This window comes from Pempheris klunzingeri, chromosome 23 (assembly GCF_042242105.1).
Source record: "Pempheris klunzingeri isolate RE-2024b chromosome 23, fPemKlu1.hap1, whole genome shotgun sequence".
Taxonomy (NCBI): Eukaryota; Metazoa; Chordata; class Actinopteri; order Acropomatiformes; family Pempheridae; genus Pempheris; species Pempheris klunzingeri.
Window position 1 is genome coordinate 11976629 of NC_092034.1, and position 21801 is coordinate 11998429.

The 21801-nt window shown below is 42.9% G+C and overlaps 2 protein-coding genes and 3 non-coding genes across 6 annotated transcripts; 4 read left to right on the plus strand and 1 right to left on the minus strand.

Annotated features, from left to right (window-relative positions):
• Nucleotides 1-230: 230 nt before the first annotated feature.
• LOC139222805 (amino acid transporter heavy chain SLC3A2-like) lies at nt 231-5828 on the minus strand. Of its 2 annotated transcripts, XM_070854675.1 has the most exons (11): nt 5767-5828; nt 4377-4588; nt 4077-4261; nt 3066-3239; nt 2797-2891; nt 2541-2677; nt 1899-2008; nt 1549-1751; nt 1382-1459; nt 1069-1288; nt 231-978 (listed from the first exon to the last, which is right to left on the minus strand). In XM_070854675.1, the coding sequence occupies exons 2-11, from the start codon at nt 4574-4576 to the stop codon at nt 839-841; spliced, it is 1542 nt and encodes a 513-aa protein (XP_070710776.1). In that variant the 5' UTR covers nt 4577-4588; nt 5767-5828; the 3' UTR covers nt 231-838. The 2 variants fall into 2 exon arrangements, with proteins under 2 accessions (XP_070710776.1, XP_070710777.1); XM_070854676.1 differs by lacking the exon at nt 5767-5828 and having other exon boundaries at nt 4377-4621.
• Nucleotides 5829-12361: 6533 nt separating this feature from the next.
• Nucleotides 12362-19462, plus strand: snx15 (sorting nexin 15). The gene is made up of 7 exons (XM_070854749.1): nt 12362-12558; nt 14327-14483; nt 15052-15167; nt 15353-15632; nt 15718-15891; nt 16805-17002; nt 18830-19462. Exons 1-7 carry the CDS (start codon nt 12460-12462, stop codon nt 18967-18969), a joined length of 1164 nt encoding a protein of 387 aa, XP_070710850.1. The 5' UTR covers nt 12362-12459; the 3' UTR covers nt 18970-19462.
• trnal-aag (transfer RNA leucine (anticodon AAG)) lies at nt 16251-16332 on the plus strand. Its single transcript has one exon. It is a non-coding gene; the product is annotated as a tRNA-Leu (tRNA).
• Nucleotides 17606-17687, plus strand: trnal-aag (transfer RNA leucine (anticodon AAG)). Its single transcript has one exon. It is a non-coding gene; the product is annotated as a tRNA-Leu (tRNA).
• On the plus strand, nt 18085-18166 carry trnal-uag (transfer RNA leucine (anticodon UAG)). The gene has a single exon. It is a non-coding gene; the product is annotated as a tRNA-Leu (tRNA).
• Nucleotides 19463-21801: the final 2339 nt, after the last annotated feature.

Below are 21801 nucleotides of genomic sequence, written 5' to 3' on the forward strand. Positions count from 1 at the left end.
AGTGAAACTCGTAGGTCTGTGCACATCATACTTTTAAGACTGAAGTATAATGAGACGATAAAACCCATATGAGAATAGTGATAAAATATAGAGACGTGCTTCCTCCATCAACATCTGTGACACACTTACACACACCTGTACGCGCTGAAAACAGTGAACTTCTCGTCTGATATCATCTTTGGAACAAAGAACACGCCTGAACACTTAAAGACACGCGGAGCGCAGACAAGTCGGTACAGAACTTTGTTTATTCATCTCCAATTCAGTTCACTTGACAGACTTGATGCCATTTGACATTTTGTTTACGAGCACTCTTAAAATACTTCAAACATAGTCGGCACACGTGTTCAAAGCCAGCTTGTTTTTTTCTCGTGTGATAAATACCTTCCAGTAAGGAAAAAAAAGGAAATAAAAACAAATGAAATAAAGTAAAACCTTCACTAAAACATAAAACATCCCCCTAAAAAGGACTGCTAAAGGAATGCCCAAAGAGCAGGAATGGAATGTCTTTTACATATTTGGACAATTTCAACGATTAAAGATCACAAAATAACAAAATGCTCAATTGAAGAGTGCATGTCTCATGTGGCTGCATCTTTTCCTAGCACGAAAAAAACAAAGCAAAAAGAGCTCAGCTGAGTTTGTACTGGCCAACATTCTGTAACTTTTCTTTGACCCAATTATTTTATGTTCTGTCTAAATAAACTGATAGAAAGTCCTATTTCTCACAGTAAAAATTATTGTCCTGTATCTTTTGCCATCTTATTCCTAAGGATTAGGACTGACTGTAGTTTCTTTTTATGACAAGTCTAAACTAGCCTATAGTTTGGCACCATCTTTAGCCTGTATAGGGGAACTGCAGCAGGATCGCTTGTCCGGCTCCGAGGGTGATTTTTTCCAGGCTGACGGTGGACTCTGCCGCCAGGTCTGCGTCAGTTGACAGCTTCACCTTCGCCGTTTCTGGCAGCTCTACACCCTCTGCAGGAACAAAGACCATGGTGTTAAAAAACTACTGTTAAATGCAGTAACGAATATCAAGTCTTCATCAGATCTGCCAGCTGAACTTGCCTGTAGGTGCCAGTTTGAGTGTGAGCGTCTCAGGTGCTGATCCCCAGTTGACAGCCGTTATGTATCGCTCGCTCTGGTCCCACACACGGAGGAAGGAGAGGGAGGAGGGGGAGGAGTAGAGATGGTAGTAGTCACCATGGAGGAGAGAGCGCTCTTTAACCCGCAATTCACTGAGGGATCTGAACCATTTCCTCACGTCAACGCGCTCCTTCCGCTCAGCCTGAAAATTAATAATTTTTTTTAATAAAAGGACACTTAACACAAATGAATGGTTTTGATTGAATGCTGACATTCACCATGCGCACACTCTTACCTCAGCAGTCTCATTGACAACAGCTCCTTCAGCAGGTTCCTGCTCTATATCCCAAAGCATCTTGGGAGATTCTGAACCCTGATCAGGAAGCAAAAAGGGGAATGACAAAGATTAGGCTCTGTAACAGCTGTGAGGGTTCTGAATCGTTTGACCGTGTGCTCCGTTACCTGTCTGGCGTGAAGGCCGATCTCGTCGCCGTAGGTAAACACCGGGGTTCCAGGCATGGTGAGCAGCAGGAGCTGGTAGAGACGGATCAGGCCTGGAGTTGTTGCCCATTTAGACAGCTGGTCCTGCTGGGCGGCACCGAGGCCCCAGCCCAGACTTCTCTGTTGAGAGATGAGGGTGTCCATGGCCTTGATGCGCTCCACACCTGCATATATTTAGGTTAAGTTATCACCTACATAAAAAGTTGGCATGATGTAAAAAATATATTTTTTAAATGTCCAAAATATTACAATATTGAGTTCAAAAGTAGACAAACACTTGATTGACAGGTATGACGGGTCAAACAGCTTACCTCCGTTTTTGCTGCTCAGCAGGTCGGACAGGAGGAGATCCACACCGGTGGTGTTGATGAGCTGAGACACCTCTGCAGCCGAAATACTTTCAACCACACCCATCAGTGCCCTGAGAGAAGAGGGTGTCATAAGATTAATCACATTATAGAGCAAAGGAGCATGGGGTTGTTCCTCAAACCCTCCACAAGGTGTCGCTTTACTGAGAGTAAGGCACCAATGGCCTGCGGAAGCCATCTTTGTTGATCTGTCTCTCTAACCCCCCCACAGTTCCTCACAGCACTGGAATGCCTTTCATCTCCATCTTCTCTCAGGAAAAATAACTATGTCGGCTGACATTTCACAGATGCAAAGATGGATCCGTTTAAATTTTCTTCTTTTACATTCCCATTTGAAGTGGGAGTTTTGCTTCTAGAATTTTTTGGGGGGGTCCACAGCCATAAGATGTCAATGAGCTTCTTTGTAACACCAGATATTGACATTGTATTCATACATCATATCAATGCAGTCTTAGTTCAAAATGGCTTTCCCCATAACTGCAGGTAATAGTCAAATGTATCCCAAAGTCTTGCAAATGAAACACTCAGTGACCCTGCACTGATTGTCAGAACCAAAGGAAGCCAGAAAATGGCAGCCATAGTTACCTCTTCTTGGTGTCCTCCGTGCGGTTGCCCTGGACGGCAGCCTGCAGCTTTGACCAGTCAACAGAGCTGGAGGCAACAGTGAGGTCAGATATCTTAATGCCATCAACACCCAACCTCAGCCAGCGTGTCGCTGCAGCCTGCAAGAGAACATCAGCACTTTAGCAAGAACAGTTCAATGACATGGATTCTTTCCATCAATACAACACACTTAAAAGTTTTAAGCCAATGACAGATCAGAGCATAGAGTGTGTCCCACCTGGACTTTCTCCATCACACTGTCAACATCACTAGGGCTGAACCAGGGAGCAGCTCCCGGATAGTTTGGAGTAAGGTCAAGCACCACAGAAATGCCTGAGAAGAAAAAGTTAAGTGAATGAACAAAATCTGGGCTTGAGCAGTCCAAAATAACACAAAATCTGGCAAACATTTGATAATGTGTTACTGTTAAATGAGAATGAGCCAAACATTAGTGTTGGTTTGAACTTTTTCATCCAAATGACTGATTTTACTTGTGTTAAGACCTACCCTTCTTGTGGGCCTTTTCCAGCACAGCGACCAGTTCTGCCTCTCTTCCCTGGGTCGGGTCGATCTCTTCGAGATTCAGGGTGCTCGGCTGGTCTGCCTGGACGGTGTGAAGAGGGCCGAGAACCAGGCCTTTCACCTTCAACTGGTTGATAGCGTCCAACTTTTCCTCGACACCTTGAGACAAATGGAGCGTCAGTGTGAGTTTCACAACGTGAAAGGACAACATAGAGTTGATGTGTGAAAGGTAGAAGGGTCGGAGGGTTAGGAAGAGAGGGCAGAAGCCTGGAGAGATGGTTTGATGGTTTAGGAGACAGCCAGGTCAAAAAAAATGCTGCTCTTTTAGTTAGGTATTGACATTAGGCAGGAGCATGTGAATGACTCCCTCCACACCCTCTGCTGGCCATGTAAAGTCTGAGCACAAGGAGGCCCTTCATGCAAAAACACCACCAAGTCACATGCCGTTGTTGGAATTCTGCCGAGGGCCTCTTAGACACCCGAGTGTGTCCTAGTAATTCACTTTAACAACAGCGGTACAATCTGTCCTTCCTGCCTCTTAAAAACTACTTTGTACATGGTCAGCATCTAAATTGAAAAATGAAACCTCATATTCGGGATTCTTATCAAGTGGCGTTTGAGTTAAAATTAAATAAAAATAAAAAAAAAAGGCTGAAGGAAAATACTTTGAATCACTTGAGATCTTGAATGAAGTCTAAAAACTGCATACCACTGAAAAAAAAAGAAGAAGCACTGTTGCTCAGCCTTAACCTCAAATCTGAGTAGGAGATATGAAAGAGATGACTCGTAGGCTTTTTGTGTCCTTTAGACCTTGAGTCACACGTTGTCAGTCTAGTCAGCAGTTTAAGTTGGGACATGCACAATGAAGGAAACCCTCATCACAAGACTTATCCTTTGTGAATAAGCTTTATAAAAGCAAGCAGCATTTGGGAGCAAGTCTGAAAGGAATAAAATCATGTTTACCCTTAACATGTGTATTAATTGAAGGTACTCTACCTGCCATTCCTTCAGAGAAGGCTTCAAGGTCAGAGACCTGGTACAGAGGTCCTTCATTCCACCAGTTCATTTCAGGGATGGGTTTGCAGCGAGGGGCCTGGACAATGATGACTATGGCTCCAGCCAGCATGCCTACCCAGCCCAGCCAAAACAGGACAAGAAGCACCCAACGGGTTCGCACCCATCTAAACACAAAGGATGAGAGAGGGGTAAAAATGTTTAAAAGATGATCACCGATTTTATGCAAGACCTGCATTTTAGTTTAAGGTATTTATAGCAATCTTGTTCAGAAGCTCTTACCCTGGAGTGCCAGCAACCTTCATCAGCTCTTCTTTGGACAGGCCTGTGAATGTAACCTCATCCTCAGGAACCTTCAGCTTGACGCTGCCATTTTTCTCTCCGCCTGTAGCCTGGACGTCGCCTGTCATGGGCTGCTTCTCTGGGTCCAGCTCATTGAGCTCCACTTCCTTCATGTCGATCTCTGTGTCCTTATTCATCATGAACTCTAGTGTCTTTAGAGATGGAAGTACAGAGGAAAAGCTGGTTTCACTAAGCTACAACCAACATATGGGCAATAATGGGGGGAAAACAAACAAAAAGTTTTGTCACTCGCATTCTTACTTTAACACATTATCTCCCAAAACAAACACTCTTAAACTGGCTAATATTTCTAACAGAAACCAAACAGGTGTTGCTACTAAGTGTTGGAACCAGTTCTAAAGTTGTCCTCAGTCAGGTTAGCTAACAGCTTCTGTTAGCTCAGCTTTTCCAACAAGTAATTGAGGAAATGCTGAAAAAAAAAAAAACACTAACGTCAACATTTGCTACGTGCACTGCATTTTAAATTAAACCATTTGTCTCTGTGACTAGATTAAAACGGGCAGGCCGCTCTTGAGCAGGTTTGTTGGGAGTTATTGAATGAAACAGCTGCGGTCGGTTACAGGTGGCTCTGATACCAAACAACACCTGTATGAACGGAAACGAAGCGCCCTTCACAATAAGAGCGTCACATTTAGTCACATTTAATAAAGAAGAGCAATGGACAGCTAACAACCACTGCTGCCATCTTAGCGGTGAGCAAATCCCTGACACACAACATAACTGGCACGTTATTTACTTCTGTGGCTTTATTTAGCTTTTTTCCGTGTGGGCTGTGTTTTACTTCCAATGGAAAGTTGAGATATGAAGTATACTGATTGTGAAAACATAATCTTACGAGGATTAAAGCAGTTTTCGTTAATTGCTTCTGGAAAAAGTATTTTAATAACCACTTTTAAGCACAGTGCTTGACATGTAAGATAAATAGGTTTTATTTTTTTTCTACCGGAAGTCCATTAGCGTTGGTTAGCCGGTTTTTCCTGGATTGTTACCGTTTTAATAATCGTTTAACATAAACTCCGCTGAAATATGCTTAAACTAAGCCGTTTATCGAAGTAAATCAAGTGAAAAGTGGACCTGAAGCCGTCGACAGCGCTAAAATATGTTGTGTATGGTGTATTTTATCCTCTTTAAGGCTGATGTAATCAAGCCCATCAACACGTCATGCAGCCGCTGCTACACGAGGTACTGACGGTCCACAGTACTGAACTGTACCTCACTTCACTTCCCACTCAGGACTCTAAAACAATGTCTGACTACAGGTTTCATTTGTTCCGTGGCAGCAAACTCCATAAAGTCAGTTCAACAGTACCTGTTAAAAAGGAAGCCGTACAGTCCGTCCTCCTCCTCCTCGGTGGTTTATCCCGTGCTGTCTGCTAATCTGATTCCACGGAGGCTCGCTCTGTATTTGTAGTTCTCCTGGTTTCTCTCCGCCTACAGGGGGACGCACCAATAATCTCTCTCCCCCTCTCTCTCCCTCCTTTCCCAGAAACAGACAAACATTAGATCACATGTTCAGGATATGAATCTACTCACTTGGATCACAGTTCTCTCAAAATGTGTCTGTTCTGTCCTGTTGATACAAGAGTTGTTTACCCTAGGCTGAAATTATTCACTTAGCTTTATTAGCAGTAACTAAGAAATCAGCTTTTCTGGAAGGTAATATAATCAGTTGCATAAGCCGTGCTGATAGCTGGGTGCTTGCACACTATCTGGGCTCTGTCTGTGGCCTTTAATCTTGGTTTGATTAATGGAGATTGCCACTTTATCACTAATCTAATTTACCCCCCCACTTCCCATGCAGTCCTTCCCTCTGTTTTAACATACACAGCTCATTTGCGCCACTCTTTACCTTCCACTGACAAGTGAAAACCATCTACTGAGTACTACTGAGACATCATCATGCTAACACAAAGCAAAATAAACTTAAAAGTAGACTTGCTTGGCTCTCCAGTTTCCTCCTAGAAGATGTGCCAAAGTGCTGTGATTGATTGCATTAGAGTGCTTGATTGAAATGAGGCAGTTAGCTGACAGCCAAGTCCCTTATCACAGCGTAGGCTACAGTAACAGGGTCTGTGGTACAGAGTTTAAACAAATACAGACACACAAGCAAAAGTCTTTTCTGTGTGTGGCTCTAAAAATAGCCAATCAATCCCGTCAATCCCTATTTGCAAATATCAGGTAGTTGTTGACATTGTCGCTGTTTCATTTCTATGTGCAAGATTAGAATAAAAGTTAGTCGAATTAATGTCGATGCGCAGTGATGCTAAGTAATAATGTGCAATTAGTTGAATTAAAGAGGAAATTTGTGGTCAGCTTATCTAAGAACCGCTGTCCTCCTGTCTATGCTTGTGCCCTGCAGCCTTCCCAGCTGTTGTTGATCTTCAGAGTTACAGTAACGGCAGACTTCCAGGAACCACACCGACAAAATCTCTGTGTCATGGACATAAAGTACTGTGGTAGGTTCCAGGCTATGTTTGTAAAGGTTACAGTAGGAGATGAAACGCTATCCTACTGTCCTGAGGGGTTTTACAGTAAAGCAACGTGTGTATGACAATCCATTTTCGCTCAGTTTTCTCTCATTCATAGCAACTCATCAGGCTATTTTGTAAGCCAGTGTGAAAACATATAGTTCTTAGGCTAATAACACCTGATTAAACTGTCTGTGGACATTTCCCTCCAGTTAGTTTCAGTGGCTCTCCTGCAAATCAAAGGATATTCTGACTTACTCTTATTTGTTTAATCAGGAATAAGGTTACTGAAAGAAAACAGGTTTATTTCCCTCTCAGGCTGCGCTGTCATCTCTGCTGGTGCAGTCAGTTCAATATAAACACATTCACAAAAACATCTTTCTACATGTACACCTTTCTATATTTGGGTGTTGGATAGAATCTTATTTAGTGGGGCCCATGGACTGATGCATTTCTATTTGTGGATCTGTGATATTATAACGTGTTATAACCCGGTTGTTTAATCTCAGTTGAATAACAGCAGGGGTTTTGAAAAGTGTGGCATGTGCTTCCTAAATTTAGACACATTCACACTCATGACCATGCAATCTGTCTGGCCCCCTCCAGACCATCTCAAACACACACCATGTGTTTCTGCATTTATCCCGGCCTGCTGATCATGTGCGTGTTGGGCAGACTCAGGTTGTAACAGAGCTGTTGACTGTGGCTGATCCGAACACACTGTGCAAGTGATCTAGGAAAAATGGTGGACAGGCACGTACAAAAACAGACACTCTCCTTTTCTTTCCACTTTTCTGTTTTCTAGCTCAGGAAACAGGGAGGAGTTGCCAAAAGAGGTGGAGGAGGAGCTCGCAGAAAGAGGGGAAAGGGCATAGAGAGAGAGAGGAGGGGGGCAGGGATGTGTAAACATGTTTATGAGTCAAGGGTGTAGCAAAATTTGGAACATGGCGTCAGGCATGAATGGGAACACAGCACCGAGCTATTGCAAGGCTGTAGCCTTTCTAAAGTCTTTTCTCCCATTTTCTGCCTGATTTCTGCTGAGTCTTCACATCTGTAATCGAACAGAATGAAGAGGATAACAGATCTACATCCAAGCAGCATTTGAAACTACGTGTGACACTTCACTCGTTCACACATTTTACACACCAACAAAGGAGATGACAAGATTCACGGAGGACACTGATGCAATAAATGGCAGTAGTATGAGTGCAAGCGTGCCCCCACACTGACACACATAGGATGAAAGAGAGAGAGAGGGGAAAGGAAGGCATTGTTGCTGCATAGTTTTGCCTGTTGTTTTCTCGGAGGCAGGGAGGGATTACTGTGCGTTACTTTGCACCGGTGGAACAGGGTCACATTTTCAGAGCGGTACAACAGCTCACGAGTGTGATTCACGGCTGATTCATTTAAATGACATCTTTAAGGCATATTCAAGGTTATTCCACAGAACACAAAAGTGGCTGAGCACACAATTTTAGGCCAGGCTTAAAATGTGTTTAGGCCTGTGATTGTTGTCACAAGGGGTTTAACATAGTCAAAAAATATAATAAACCACTCCTTGTTTGTTCCAAGATCGCTTGATCTTAGCGCTACAGTTCCCTGTACTGCTCTGCAACAAATCTACAGGCTGCAGGTCTGGAGGGACACACACACACACACACACACACACACACACACACACACACACACTTGAATGCACACAGGGCCTCCCTGTAAATCCTTGTCTGATCCCTCTGACAGAGTTTATTTTGCGAGACAGCGTGAGCTTGGGAAAAAAAAAAGGGGGGAAGCACAGCAGAGCAGACCTGGACCAGTTTAGACCAGTTTGGCCGGGGCTTTGTGCTTTCATCTCATTGTTTGGGCCTCGCTGCAAAGTGCAGTCACACAGCTGAGACCGAGCCAGTGTAGTTCGGGGAAACACTGCTTTCATTTAGCCTAAAAACGACATTACGTTCATGCATTCACAGATTGATTTGTTCAGCTTTTGAGCCTTAATGCACACTCAACAGGACATAGAGGATACAGTAGATGTAATATAGGCTATATTTAGTGAGCCCAGGCTATAAATGATAGGAAAACAAAAATTAGATCACCATGTTGCACTGATTTTTAGGAAATCATTTACAGAGAAAGTAGTGAGTGAAAGTTCATGCAACACACACATATACATTCACCAATTTGTCATATTGTGTAATGTTATTGCTTTATGTTCTGTTCCTCTGATATCACTGGTTTATTGTAGGTGTACATTACACCAGCGGGTATACACATCATGCCTTGCTCATTGAACTCTGCTCATTTCTAATCTCTCTCCTCTACCACTTGTCTTTCTCTCTGTAACGAAAGCCTCCCCCCCGTCTTTGTTCCCTTCTTTCTCTTTAGATGTGAATGTGTGGCCCAGTTTTCTCTCACAGACAAAAGGGGAGACTGTTCAATGTGGAAGGCCTCCCTCTCTAACTCTTCACAGGCATGAATGGAGAATTAATATGGACAAAGGAAACACTAATTAGTCCATCACATTAGTAAGTACACCATAGAGATCCACCATGAACATATATATAAGAATAAAACACATTGAAAACAGGACTGTATGTGGTACAAACTCCAGTATCTAAAGACAATAAGACACTTTCCTACTTAACCAGGTTTCATCAAAGACAAGAATATTGTAAATGTTTGTCTTGTATTAGGCACATTGTTATGATCGATCTTACAGTCCTCATCGATATATTTCTCACTCTCTGCTCCCCGTCCTTTATGCTCTACTGTTACAGCCTTTATTTCCTCTCCTTTTCACTCTCTGATCCTTGTTGCCTTTTTCTCAGCTCCTTGCACGTTATGTAAGAATGATCCTTCCTGTGAGAGGAATTTCAAATAGTTCACATCAAGTACTCCGTCTTCCCCCTCCCCCCTGTAGAAAGCAGAGTGGCGCAGCGGAAGCGTGCTGGGCCCATAACCCAGAGGTCGATGGATCGAAACCATCCTCTGCTATTTTGAACAGAAGATCCCCTCTTTGCTACATGATACCTCTACAAGGGCTGTGAATGTGGCACCTATGATTCACTTCTGTAGCACATACACGTAATGCCCTTTACCGTATATAACTCCATGTGAAGGGATAGAAACATGTCAGAAATGCACATTTCTATTACTTGTTTGACTTCTATTAGTCAGGCAGCTTGTCAGTGTTTCAGCACAGCAGAACAGGTTATCCTACATTAAATATTTACCTCATTTGCGGCTGCTACACACTTTCCCTTCAGTTTAACAGGTAATTACCAGAAAGGAAAGCAGCACCAGTGCTGATGAAGACTGACCTTTGAGCTGCAGCCTGTTAGATATAAACTCACACACTGACTATGTCTTGTTCGAGGCCTTGAGAAAAGAATCTTTGGAATAGTTTGATAATTTTAGTGCCCTTAAGAGTCAATTCAATAACTTTATTTGTCCCCGATGGGGCAATTGATTGTGTAGCAGTGGAAGCATAAAAGAACATAAAATACATGCACACTTGAAACAATAAAATAAATAGAAAATCACATCAAACAAACAAAAACAAAACACTACAGTCAGGCTACCTTTTCCTCTTGGAGTTAAGTATGGTGATGGCAGATGGAACAAAAGAGTGTTTGTATCTGTACCTGTCTAGTGGAAGTCTGAGTAGTGATCCGGATGGGAGAAAGTGAAACTGATGATGTAGTGGATGGGAACAGTCGGACAGGATGGACTTTGCTTTCTTGTACAGCTGTTTGTTATAAAGGTCCTGTAGGGTTTCTTGGGTAGTGCCTGTTATTTTGCTGCAGAGGTTGACCACCTTGTTGAGGATCTTTTTCTGTTTTACCTTCAGTGATGTGAACCAACAAATAAAGGAAAAGGTTAGCACAGACTCAATAAAAGAACGATAAAACATGGTCATCAGGGACGAATCAACCTGGAATTTAGAAAGTTTCCTAAGACAGAATAGGCGCTGCTGACTTCTCTTGTAGATTGTGTTGGTGTTACTCACAAATGACAGTTTGTTGTCTATTATAGTTCCTAGATATTTGTAGGACTCTACAATTTCGACATCCTGCCCATCAATCACTGTGCTGTCGGGAGGGGGCTGTGAGCGTCTGAAGTCAATACACATGTCCTTTGTGTAAGTCAGTGAAAAAGTAAATGAAATAAAGTGAAAATTATTGTATCATAGAAAAGAGCCGGGAAATAAATAAAAGCTTGGGACAGAGGTTGTTTATTTTAGCTGTCCAACTTGAATGCACTGCTGGAACTTCCTCAGCATTACAGTAAAGTCTGATGTTGCTCTCTTTGTTGTATTGTTCCAAACAGGGTAAGGCCCAGGCCGGTGTGCTTTTCTTCTTTTAGCATTTTTTACACAGAGACTCAGACAGGCATGTTAGTTTATCGGGAAGCAATATGAATACAGATTTACACCGGTTATATCGGGAAGGAAACGCCGGACAAAGTTAATCCAACATTTATGTTAGTCATTTTTGTTTACTATAAAGTCCATTCAGTTTTCAGTTTAAGCTTCGATGGGTAAATTACATTAACCTTTACCGCCCCCTGGAGTATTCCAATGGTCTTTACATTGATTTGAAAATGGTGCAAAGACAATACTGCTGATTACATATATCAGGATACATTTTACTAATTTTTATGACTTTGACTTCCATTATAATCAAACACTATTTTAATTATATCAATAGCTTTTTAGGTGAATTCAGGAGGTAAGGCAATAACATAAAACCCCAACTTTCTATTTCACATGAGAATTTATAAGCACTTAGGATTGAAGATTCATCTGACTATTTTTGAGACATATATATACAGATACATATACAATTATGCTCTCACTTGATCTCACTACGATCCATATTAGGTTTTTGCTGTTTGCTGTTCCTATATCTGTATTGTTGAGAATAGATATTGACAATATTGCAACTTACAATAGAGTACAATGTTCAAGCCTTATGTATGTTGGGGAAAAGAAAATAAACAGAAATGGGTCAGAGAATTTGACAGTGGGGTGTCATAGTGTGGATAATAAAGGGTATCACTCTCAGGATGCATAAGAATTCATTGTAATGTCAAATTGTATTTTATCATATCATATCATATCATATTATCTTTTGTTAAGAATTTAATGCATCTGGAATCATGGAATTCAACTTGTCATATTGATACTGATTATATACATAATAATAATGATAATGATAATACAGTAGGCATATAATATTATTGCAGTAATAATATAGTAATATTATTACAACACCCGACAAACATATCACTACTGCTATAAATGAGAATGAGAGAAACACTAATGACTGTAATATTTCAAAATTGGAGAAAATAAAATAATTTGACGTCGAACCTGACCCGCCTATCCATACGTAATCACGCATTTGCATACGTCACCAACCAGGAAGTGAGCGCAGAGGAGGCAAGGGAGAATCACAACAGACACTCAACACATCTTTGACAGCCTTGTCTTGTGCCTGAGACGCGCCGTTTTTCTGTTGTTACCGACAGCGGAAATGTCACGAAAACCCAAAGATGAATATTACCGTTTCTTTACCGTTACCGACCCACGTACACACGAGAAGGGACACACCGAGTACAAAGTGACAGCAAGGGTTGGTTTACACTTTTTATCTCTATGTGGCTACAAAGCCTTTGTTGTTGCTATGCTTAATGACTCTCTGTCAAGCTAATTTACTTATTTATCTAATTTACTTGCCCACGTGTTTTGCTATTATTCATCTCTGAATGTTAAGTAACACGTAAATTATTTGCTATGTTGTACTGTTGTACTCCTTGGTCAGGTACCGCTAATCAATCAAAAGTGTCGTTATTCGTTTATAACACAGTCGAGTTATAAAGACAAGGGCTAGTTCAGACGGATAAATACACAAAGGGCCTTTCATTTCAGGCAGTGAGCACTGGAGTGAAGCAGAGCGAACTTGTGATTCAATTCATGAGCTCCAGCACCCCCATGACCACACATACCCCGTGGTCTAGACAGGCATGCATGCAAAGTCACAGTGGATCACAGTGGGTTCATAGACCCAAGCTTTCATCACCCTTCCTCTGTATTTACACAAAACAACTGAACTGACCCACAACTTGTTGAAGATATTTGAATCATGCTCTTTTCTTCTCTATTCCATTAATCTACTTCAGAACATCTGTCCTGTGATGCGTGCAAAGGTGCTGTTGTGCATTAACACGTGGTAAAGTTCAATTTGGCTATCAAAAATAATTAATAGTTATCGAAGATAATAAGGATTTTGGAGTTCTTGACAGTGTAGAAGTTGGCAGTGTTCACCCTTGTACAACATTAAAGGAGACAGCAGGTATTAAAACATTTATCAAAACAGAACAAAATCAATCAAACAATCTAACTAAGTCTATATGACTAAACTAACACATAATAGGAAGTGTGTGTGTGTGTGATAAGGCTGAGGAATGTGAGATGGGCCCACAAAGGTGGGGGAGAGCCCAAATGGTGATGGCCAGACCCCCTGGGGTGTGGGGCAAAGGAGACAAAGGAAGCTAAGTGCTGTTAGCTTAGCTTTGTCCCTCAGTGGCCTGTTACAGACTGTGTGTGAGAGAGAGATAAAGGTGCAGGTTAAGAAAAGTTAGTTGTGTGTAGACTAACATCAACTAAACTTAATGACTGCACAGTAACTACAACACATCACAATAATCAAACTCAATGAACATTAAAGCAAGTCAGTACATTAACAGGGGTAAGCCATATATGCAGTAATGTTATGCTAATTACGCCCAGTTAGAGTTTGTTACCAGTCCTTAAAGGGGAGAAGAAGAGTCCTTGAGGATGCTGCTTTCTCAGCCTGTTGCTGGAGGAAAGGAGTGGTTCTTGTCCGTTGCTGTGTGGTTGCAGGCTGGAGGAATCCGGTAGCTCCTTGGTTCCTGTTAGTTAGCAGCTCTGTGCTAACTTGCTGGTGTGCTGTTGTTGGTTATCAGCTGGCAGACTCCAGGTCGTACCTGCTGGCGCTGGTCTGTTTAGTTCAGGAAGGACCTTGTGTCGCTACCATAAAGGAGGTGGCTGCTCTTGTGAGGAGAGGTCCAGGAAAAAGAGCTGGTCTGTCCTCCTCAGGACAGACGTCTCTCCTCCAGGGGAGACAATGGGAAAGAGAGAGTTCAGTGGGGGTAAACTGGTTTTCCAATAGTGACTGTGGAACTGGGTGCAGGGGTGATTTCACACCTATCTGTGAAACTGGGGGAGAGTCCGTAGTTCCACAGACAAAGAAATATGCGGTCTTCACCATGTGCTATTCACCGTATAGTGAAGCACAACAGTGCCATAAACCCTGTTGGACACCTAATGTTCAACATGTAGTTAAATGAAATAATCAGTTAATTCTCTGTGGTTTGCAGTTTGTGTCCAAGCGTCATCCAGAGGATGTGAAGGAGGTGGTCGTGTGGCAGAGGTTCTCAGAGCTGAAGAAGCTCCATGGGGAGCTGGCTTACACACACAGGAACCTGTTCAGAAGACAGGAGGAGTTTCCACCTTTTCCCCGCGCTCAAGTCTTTGGTATAAGCAAAAGATTGTGATACATTGTAGATACACTTAAGAGCTGAGACCACTGACTAACTAAGCTGTTTGGTGTGCTGCTGGGGCTAGATTTATAACAGAAATAACTCATAATAGACTACAGAAGATTTTACTCGATCAGAGATAGTGATACAACTGGTGGAGTGTACTTGTTCCAGTTTGCCTGTTTTTAGGATTTTGTCATGACTCTTGTGACATTTCCCCTCAGTCTATTACATTCTGTTTTCAGTGGTTACAGACCGTCAGCAGCGAAGGCAGCAGCACAGTTGAGTCATATACAAATGGACAGTTATTACTTCTCTTTGTTTTGACTTTCAAGGCAACATGTAGTTGCTGCACAAAGGCAAGCTGTCTCAGGAAAGAGTAGCAGTGACTGGCTTAACAGCACAGCAAAAAACACATTTAAAAGTCTCCATAAAAACTGTTTTTGTAAGGTTGACCCGTGTGGCTTCCATTTAATTTGTTTTTGCATTGAATTAAATTTCCTAACAGCATCATTCAAATTGTCATTTCATATTGGTTATTGTGTTGCCTCTCCCTGCTTCAGGAAGGTTTGATGAGGCTGTGATTGAAGAGAGGAGGAAGGCTGCAGAGGCCATGCTTCTGTTTAGTACCAGCATACCTGCACTCTACAATAGCCCACAGCTCAAGGACTTCTTCAGAGTAAGACACATACATAAGGTGAAACAGATAATATGTAATGTAATGTATATCTGCACACGGAAAAACATTTTCCTTTTGCCTCTATCGTCTGCTCTCCTTCTATCCCACAACCCCTCCTTCCAACCTGCCTCTCCCTCTCCCTACATCTGCCACGTCCTCTTCTCTTTCTCCCTCCCTTCCCTCAGGGTGGTGAGGTCACAAGGCCTCTAGATCCCACCACTATGTCCTCTGCGGGGCCTCTGCCTCCCCCTCTCATCCCCCTCCCCAAGCGGAGGGCCTCAGACTGTGAACCCGCAGAGGAGGAGGAGGGGAGGGAGGCTCCCACCTTACCCCAAGATCTGGGCACCAACATGGGCTTAGAAGTGGGAGAACCAGAAGTGGCGGCTGAGGCTTACAGCGAGATGGGAGGCTCTCCAAAAGAAGAAGAGCGCGAGGAGCTTAGCGACACAGAGCTGGACGACAGAGGTACGACTGCCAGGAATTACACAGGTCTATACATTTCCCGTCTTCCCATATTAACCTTGATTTTACATCATGGTTCCATCTCCAGTCCCGTCTCCGGACCCATCCCCATCCAGAAACCACCAATCTCAGCAGTCACAGGAAGAATTTGATTCGCTGTTTGACTCTGTGGCAGAAGAGCAGCTTCCATCCCCAAAGGAGGAAGGTCCACCTCCACTGTCTGATAATGACTTGGCTGTCTTTGACCCCTGCTATAAACAAGGTGAAAATAAATGTGAAAGGATGCATATAAAACAGTAGCACTGTTCTCAGTCCTGTCAAACGTCTGTCTTGATCTAATTGCAGCCTGATTTTCAGTCTAGACCGATTGTGTCTAAAGGTGTGTGCCTTGTGTAGACTGATATTTTTACTTCCGATTTCTTTTTTGAGTCCAACTAATGTTGAGGCTGAATTTATGTTAAGCTGACACATCCTGAGCCCTGGGACATGGAGTACATGAGTACTGTCATACCAGTCAACTAGGTCCAAACTGTATGTGTTAAACAGTGAGACTTGGCAGAGTAAAGGTGACCCACCAGCATGTCCACAGAGATATCTGATAGTGATTGAAGTGGTCAAAGAGGTAGCGTGGCCGAGCGGTCTAAGGCGCTGGATTAAGGCTCCAGTCTCTTCGGAGGCGTGGGTTCGAATCCCACCGCTGCCAGTCAGCCTTTTCAGGGTGCAGCTAGGTCTTAAATGTAGGAATATGATATTGAACAATGGTCTAAATAGTATGTTGTTTAGAGTTCATCTTGAATCTACCTAATTCTCCATTCTTCTGTTATTGATTTAACTATAAAATGTTAGAAATTGTGAAAAATGTAGATGATAATTTCCCAGAGCCCAAGGTGACTTCAAAATACCAAAAAATGCCTTTGTGCTACCTTAATAGACAAAGAACAGTTTTAACCAGATAGTATTTACCATTTCTGCATGAAAGAAATCACTATCCAGAGATTTTTTTTTTGATATGGTTGTATAAACTATACTGAATACTTATTGAATGTAAAATCAAATATAATATTGCAAGATGAAATACATATGCACAGCTGACTTACTGAGAATGGCTATTCAAAACCATCCAGTCTCATTGTCCTCATCTCTCTACTAGTAAATCATTGTATCTTGCCCTACAGATGGAAGCAGTTCCTCCACTGATTACTCAGAATTGTTCTCACTGCCGCCAACCAGCCTGAATGGAGGAGATGCGGGTTACTTGAACCAAGCTGCCACTGAGCTAACAGCTGCGATGGAGAGCGAAAAGGAGGGAGAATTTAGTTCTGCCATACGTGGATACAGGACAGCGGTGGACATACTGATCACTGGAGTACAGGGTAAGGCCATGTGTGAGGAGGAGGTGCATTGAGGAGGATGGGTTGGTGGCACAGCTACAAACACTGCAGCACTTTCTGTGTTGACTCGATTTTTAGGGTTTTTCGCAATCTTGCATATGAGTCTGATGCACCCAGTCAATTCAATATGGCATTTTACATGAATGCACTCTCCCATGTCCATTTCTGCATGAGCCAGCTTTGTTGCTATAGTGACAGACCATTCACTCATCTGCAAAATCTGCGCATTGCGTGACCCTGCTCCATGTGCAAATAAGCTAGTTCATCAGCATAAATTATGTTGTGCATTTCACAAAAATGTCTTGTTTACCATATTTACTCTGCACTAAATACTCTGATGTGCTGCTCCACACGCTACCACATGCACCTGATACACATGTACACAGGCAGGCAAGTGGAGCATGTGTGGCATGTCAGCATGTGACCTCATCCTAAAATCAACACTGCCCATTTTGTTCTAGTATTTACTGTCCCGCTTTAGCAAAGGTAAACTCTGTGTCGCTCGGCTATAAATCTCTTATGTCATTAATGGATGATTTATTAGGCCAATGTCGTCGAGTGTCTCCCTAGTTTATGTGAAATATGGGTAGCATGGCCAAGCGGTCCAAGGCGCTGGATTAAGGCTCCAGTCTCTGTGGGGGCGTGGGTTTGAATCCCACTACTGCCATATTGCTTTTACAGTTCCAGTGTGCATTCTGAAGGGCTGGATCTTGAACTGTTTTACAACAAGGATTAATCCTGAATAGGATGTCTGCTGTTGGGGGTCAAGTCCTGTCCAATCTCTGATTTGTGTTTGACAGCTCTCATTCATGCAGTTCATTGTACTGTACATCCATATGCTAAGGCACTTGCACTTTGCTTTGTGTCTTGAAGACATTTCATCCAAAATCCTGGAAAAATACACAGTACATTTCATATTACATCCTAAAGAAAGAATGAGGTGTTTGAGGATAGAGACAGAGTAGTAGTAGAGGTTATGACCAGTGCAGTACCTTATCTTATCAGTAGCTTATTGCAGTCTTTAGTTCTGCTCCACCTTTTATTGAGACATTGCCCTCTTATGTGGTAGTGTGGCCGAGCGGTCCAAGGCGCTGGATTTAGGCTCCAGTCTCTTCGGGGGCGTGGGTTCGAATCCCACCACTGCCAGTGAGGTTTTCTGTTCTCTGAAAGACAGAAAAATATAAACTTACATAAGTCATCACAGCTTGGTGAATTAGTTCCTTCAGCAACTTCATGCCTCTCTGAAGTCTGGAAAAATAAAAACATGATAGGGTCAACTGTAATTGTAGCATAAGGAGTATTTTGTACTATACACAATTTTATTATTAGTCATCGTTTTAGTGTCAATTTCTTATCAATACGGAAGGATAAGATTCTCTGTTTATTTTATAGAGAAATGAGGTAGTGTGGCTGAGCGGTCTAAGGCGCTGGATTAAAGCTCCAGTCTCTTCGGGGGTGTGGGTTCAAATCGTACTGCTGCCAGAGCTCTTCTGTGCTGTCTGCAGAGTTTAAAGCGTAGATGAATGAGCTAACAGTGGATTTTGTGTCAGCCGAATTGTGGTCTGAAAAGTATGTTGTTTGCAGTCAGCAATTGACACTGACATCCCACATTGGTGAAATGTACACTGTTCCATTCCTGTCTTTTTAAGCTCTGCTCTTTAAATTAGCATTACTGAAGCTTTTTACCCCCTCTCCTGTCCTTATGTCCTCTTTATTCCTCCACAGCAACGCTACCCGGGACACTAATGCCATTACTGGAGAATAATAATGAATATAATCATCTATGTGTCTGTCTGTCTGTTTGTCCAGGAGACCCAGATCTGATACGCAGGGAATCTGTGATGAGAAGGACAGCCCAGTACCTGAAGCACACGGAGATGTTGGTCGAGAGGCACTCGTCACCCACACACACTCACACACCTACACACACACATACGCAGGACCCTTAGATGCACACACACACACATACACACACGTATTTAAATACACTGCTCACTCACATAACGACAGATCAAAGACAAAGAAGCTCAGGGTTGTGACATGCATACGCCCCCGTACATGTCACACACACAAACTTCACTCTGGATGAAGATACTCATGGGCATGCTTACACAAAAGCACAATCACAGATACAGCACGTATGAGAACACACAGCATTCAGAGATACAAAATCATTCAGGTGCAAAACTACTCCTGCAGCATACACACATAGGCACACACACTTCTGAGGTACACACTACACCACGGACTGTTCCTTTAGCTGCCTTTGTTTAGTGAAAAATTTGTGACTGACGAAATTGAAAAATCCGGAAACTGGAAATAATTGTAAACTTAAAGGATTAATGGATCCCTCAGCTCTCTCTATCTCTTTCTCTTGTTAAATTCTGACCTTCCTTTTGCAATGTTTTCTCATTAAATCCAGCAATGTGTATGTATATCAGTAATTTGCATTTTGCACAAACAATGTTTTGTTAATAAATATGATTTTAATTTAATCCAATTGGGTATCTGGTTTCTAGGTTAAAGGTTTACTTAGGTTGCTGTAGTTCTGTGCACTACGGCTGCTCCAATAGTTGTAGTGGATTTTGCAGGAATCAAGGTTTGCAGTTGCAGGACAGCACCTCTGAGAGGTGCTGTTGGCTATTAGATAATATCAATTACACGTCCTCTTGTGCCGAAACTCCTCATCCCCGTTACCTCCTATAAATCAGCTAAATCTCGTATTTGTTTTTCTCAGCTGAGCGGTTTTGACGACAGAGCAGCAGCGTAGCTCAGCAGTGTTGCTCAAACAAGCTGTTGGACTGTTGAGGAAACTACAAATTGGGCTGTGGATGAACTCAATCAAATGAAAAAAAAACAACTACAGCTTCTGTTTTTCTTATGTTAAATGTTGTCCATGTCTTACAAGAAAAGCCCTCCAGTGCAGGACATAGGGCATTCCCTGTCACAAGATTCGCTTCCTCCTTCCACACCCAATGCCCTACCTGGTTAAAGAGTAGTTACGAGATGCAATAGAATGGAAGTAAAGAGCATAATTATTTATTTTGCCAGAGTTTCAATGAACGTATTTTGAATAATTTCCTTCTAAGGTTAAGTTTTTCTATTTTCAGTTAGCTCAACAAAAGAGGAGAGGGAGTTGAAGTGGGATGTAAAAGAGAGGGAAAAGAGGAAACAGATCAGCACTGTACAGCAGAATCCCATCTCTAGAGAGGAGAGAGGGATGGAGGAAGGACTGGAAGGACAAACAGATGGAGAGGCGACAATGAGGGGAGGCCGGCGAGAGGAAAAGGCTACCCTTTCTCTCACCAGATGAGAAGAAGAGGGGTTGCGGGGAGCGGGAGATAACAGAGAGGATGGAGGAGAGGAAAAAAGGAGGGATGTGATTAGAGGATAAGCAGAGATCATCCCTCCATTGTTTTAAAGGGATGGAAAAACTGACCCTCCCTCTTCCTCTATTTTCATCCCCCCATACGTCTTTTTTTTTGCATGCTTTGTTTTGAGCATTGTGGGGAGCTTGAAGAGGATGGAGGGATAGCAGAGAGAGTGAGAGATAACATTGCTCCATCCTGTTATATATCCCTCTTTTCCTCTCATCTCTCCACCTCTCTACCTTTCTGCCGGTCTCTCCCTCTTTCTAGTGCTGCACCTGTGAAATGCAGAGGATGTGAGATAGAGAGGAAGATGGAGAGACAAAGAGATGGAGGGAGGGAGGCATGGATGAAATCAGGGGGTGGTGGTGGGGGGTTGGGGGGGTAGAGCCTCGCAACATTAGCATGCTGAGAGTGTCAGCACTCTCCTCTTTCTCTCTCCATCCATCCCCATCCCTCTTTCCATCCCTCCCTCTGTCTCTTTCTCCTCACTGGTCACTGCAATTATACCATCAAAACACTCCAGCCTGAGAGCATAATAGCTTCCCCCTGTGTGTGTGTGTGTGTGTGTGTGTGTGTGTGTGTGTGTATGTGTGCGTGCGCGAGCGCGCGTGTGTGTGTGTGAGAGACTGTGGATGTATCTGTGTGTGTGCATGTGTGTGTTATCATGAGATCAAAAGAAAGAGGTGTGTGTGTTTGTGCATAATTTAGAGCATACATGGTGCATTACATGTGCATGCATCACATAAAGGGCAGCTGTTGCTGTGTGAGTGCGTATGCCAAAAAACTGGATTTCCAGCGTGTGTGTGTGTCTGTGTGTGTGTGTGTGTGTTTGTGTGTAAGTATCTTTTCAGTCCTACAGGCTAGAAAAACTGCTTCTCCAACCTCTGACCAAACACACTCTTGAACACGCTCTGAGAGATCCACTTCACATGTGTGTGTCTAGTGAGTTTCTATTTACACACACACACACACACACACACACACACATACACACACACTCTAATGGATGCACACAGGCATACAGTCATGGCTTTGAGACACAAACCGTTATGACCTACATGCCCAGTGGGTCATCATTAAGCCAAACAGTACACTCTGACACCTTCGGCTGTCCACACACACTCACTATTTTTGTTTTTGTTCCCTCAACTTCCTCTATCCCTCTTCCCTTCCGCCCTCTCTCTTCCTTTTTCTCTCTTTCTCTAACACACACACAATCCCCCTCTATGAGCTTGTTATCCCTCTCTGTCCATTCGTTTCTCTGTGTCACCTTGCCCTGAGCTATTTGAGTACACTTCTGTCTCTCTCTAGCACTCCCATCTCTCTCACTCACACACACACACACACACAAACACTCTGTCTGTCTGTCTGTCTGTCTGTCCGTCTGTCTGTCTCACCCTCATGCTCTGT

What these genes read in the sequence shown, in the direction of transcription:
- LOC139222805 (XM_070854675.1), bottom strand. Translation starts at nt 4,576, where the DNA reads ATGATGAATAAGGACACAGAGATCGACATGAAGGAAGTGGAGCTCAAT. An exon ending in GCTGAGCAGCAAAAACGGAG is followed by an intron (nt 1,752 to 1,898) that starts GTAAGCTGTTTG and finishes AAATATATGCAG; the next exon opens with GTGTGGAGCGCATCAAGGCC. An exon ending in TCGGCCTTCACGCCAGACAG is followed by an intron (nt 1,460 to 1,548) that starts GTAACGGAGCAC and finishes CTTCCTGATCAG; the next exon opens with GGTTCAGAATCTCCCAAGAT.
- snx15 (XM_070854749.1), top strand. Translation starts at nt 12,460, where the DNA reads ATGTCACGAAAACCCAAAGATGAATATTACCGTTTCTTTACCGTTACC. An exon ending in AGTACAAAGTGACAGCAAGG is followed by an intron (nt 12,559 to 14,326) that starts GTTGGTTTACAC and finishes TGTGGTTTGCAG; the next exon opens with TTTGTGTCCAAGCGTCATCC. An exon ending in TGACCCCTGCTATAAACAAG is followed by an intron (nt 15,892 to 16,804) that starts GTGAAAATAAAT and finishes CTTGCCCTACAG; the next exon opens with ATGGAAGCAGTTCCTCCACT.